The 1,133-nt window shown below is 60.1% G+C and overlaps 1 protein-coding gene across 1 annotated transcript in view; it reads left to right on the top strand.

Annotated features, from left to right (window-relative positions):
• Positions 1-1,133, top strand: part of CFAP77 (cilia and flagella associated protein 77) — a 158,999-nt gene that overhangs the window by 78,531 nt on the left and 79,335 nt on the right. Inside the window, 1 exon segment of the mRNA XM_006164320.1 lies at positions 592-691. Coding sequence (XP_006164382.1) covers positions 592-691 — 100 coding nt within the window.

Genomic DNA, 1,133 nt, shown 5'->3' with positions numbered 1-1,133 from the left:
TGTTCACTGTCCAAAAAACCTCTTTCTTAAAAAAAAAAAAAAAAAAAAAGAAGAAGAGTCGTGCGCAGAACATGGCCAGCGCTCGGCCAGGACGCCTCTGCGTTTCCTTCTCAACAACTTCTTTCTATGAGAGACAGACAGAAAAGCACTCAACAGGGTCTCACGCCAAGACTTTGCCCCTCACCAAGGTCATGGGTATGCACACTCCATGTCCAGGTGCCGAGAGGGAGACAGGGGAAGTGGTGTCCAAGTCGTCCTTGTAGGAACGAAGAGTTAGGCGGGAACGATGCCCCTCCAGGTGAGCCCTGGGTACTGGGTGGAGCCAGGCAGGTGGAGGCTGCTCGGCTCAGGCACCAGGGCTCCCTCTCTGACCGGGCAGCTGTCTCTGCTGTCCCCACTCCACCTCCACATCAGCATGCCGGGCAGCTTCCCAGGGAGTGCCCCCACAATCCCCTGCTTGTCTCAGGAGGGCGCTGCCATCCGAGTCTCGGAGCCCCTGAGGTCACACGAGGGCCTGGGCAAAGCAGGGCTCTGGGGCTGCCTATTGCTGGCCTGGGTGCCCCCTCACCTTTGCCCTGTCCTTCCCAACAGGCCGAGCTCGGCAAGCCCCGGGAGAGAAGCTGCAGCTTGCCTGGTGTCAACTTCAATTACGGACTCTACACCCGGGGGCTGGACGGAGGGGTCCCCGAAGGTAAGTGGGGTGCTTTGGAGCATGAGGGGCTGAGGGGCAGGTGGAGGCTCAGCCCTCTCCACAGAGCTCTGCCCTAGGCTGGGTGCCCAAGGAAGAGCCAGCTGGCCTGTTCCACAGCATGACTCCCTGAGGCCCTGAGTCTGGGCAGTCGAGCAGCCCCGGGGCTTGGAGAGTTCAAGCAGGGCCCAGGTGGAACCTCCAGTGCCCAACACTGCCTGTGCTCTGCACGGTCTGAGCTGCCAGCACATTCGGGCTCAGAACAGGAGAAAGTCGGGAACCAGCAGTTAGCATAATGGCTATGTCGCTGGACTCCCACGTAGTCGACTGCAGTTCGCATCCCGGACCTGGTGGCTTTAAACTCACACCGGGCGCGTGTGTGTGCGTGCCCAAGATCCCGAGAGGAGAATGGAGGAGAAGGGATTGCGGCATCACCATCCCCTCT

The sequence above is a fragment of the Tupaia chinensis genome, unplaced genomic scaffold (assembly GCF_000334495.1).
Source record: "Tupaia chinensis unplaced genomic scaffold, TupChi_1.0 Scaffold143602_1, whole genome shotgun sequence".
NCBI classification, from domain to species: Eukaryota; Metazoa; Chordata; class Mammalia; order Scandentia; family Tupaiidae; genus Tupaia; species Tupaia belangeri.
Note: the sequence above shows the minus strand (reverse complement) of the source record. Positions and strands in the feature narration are given on the sequence as shown.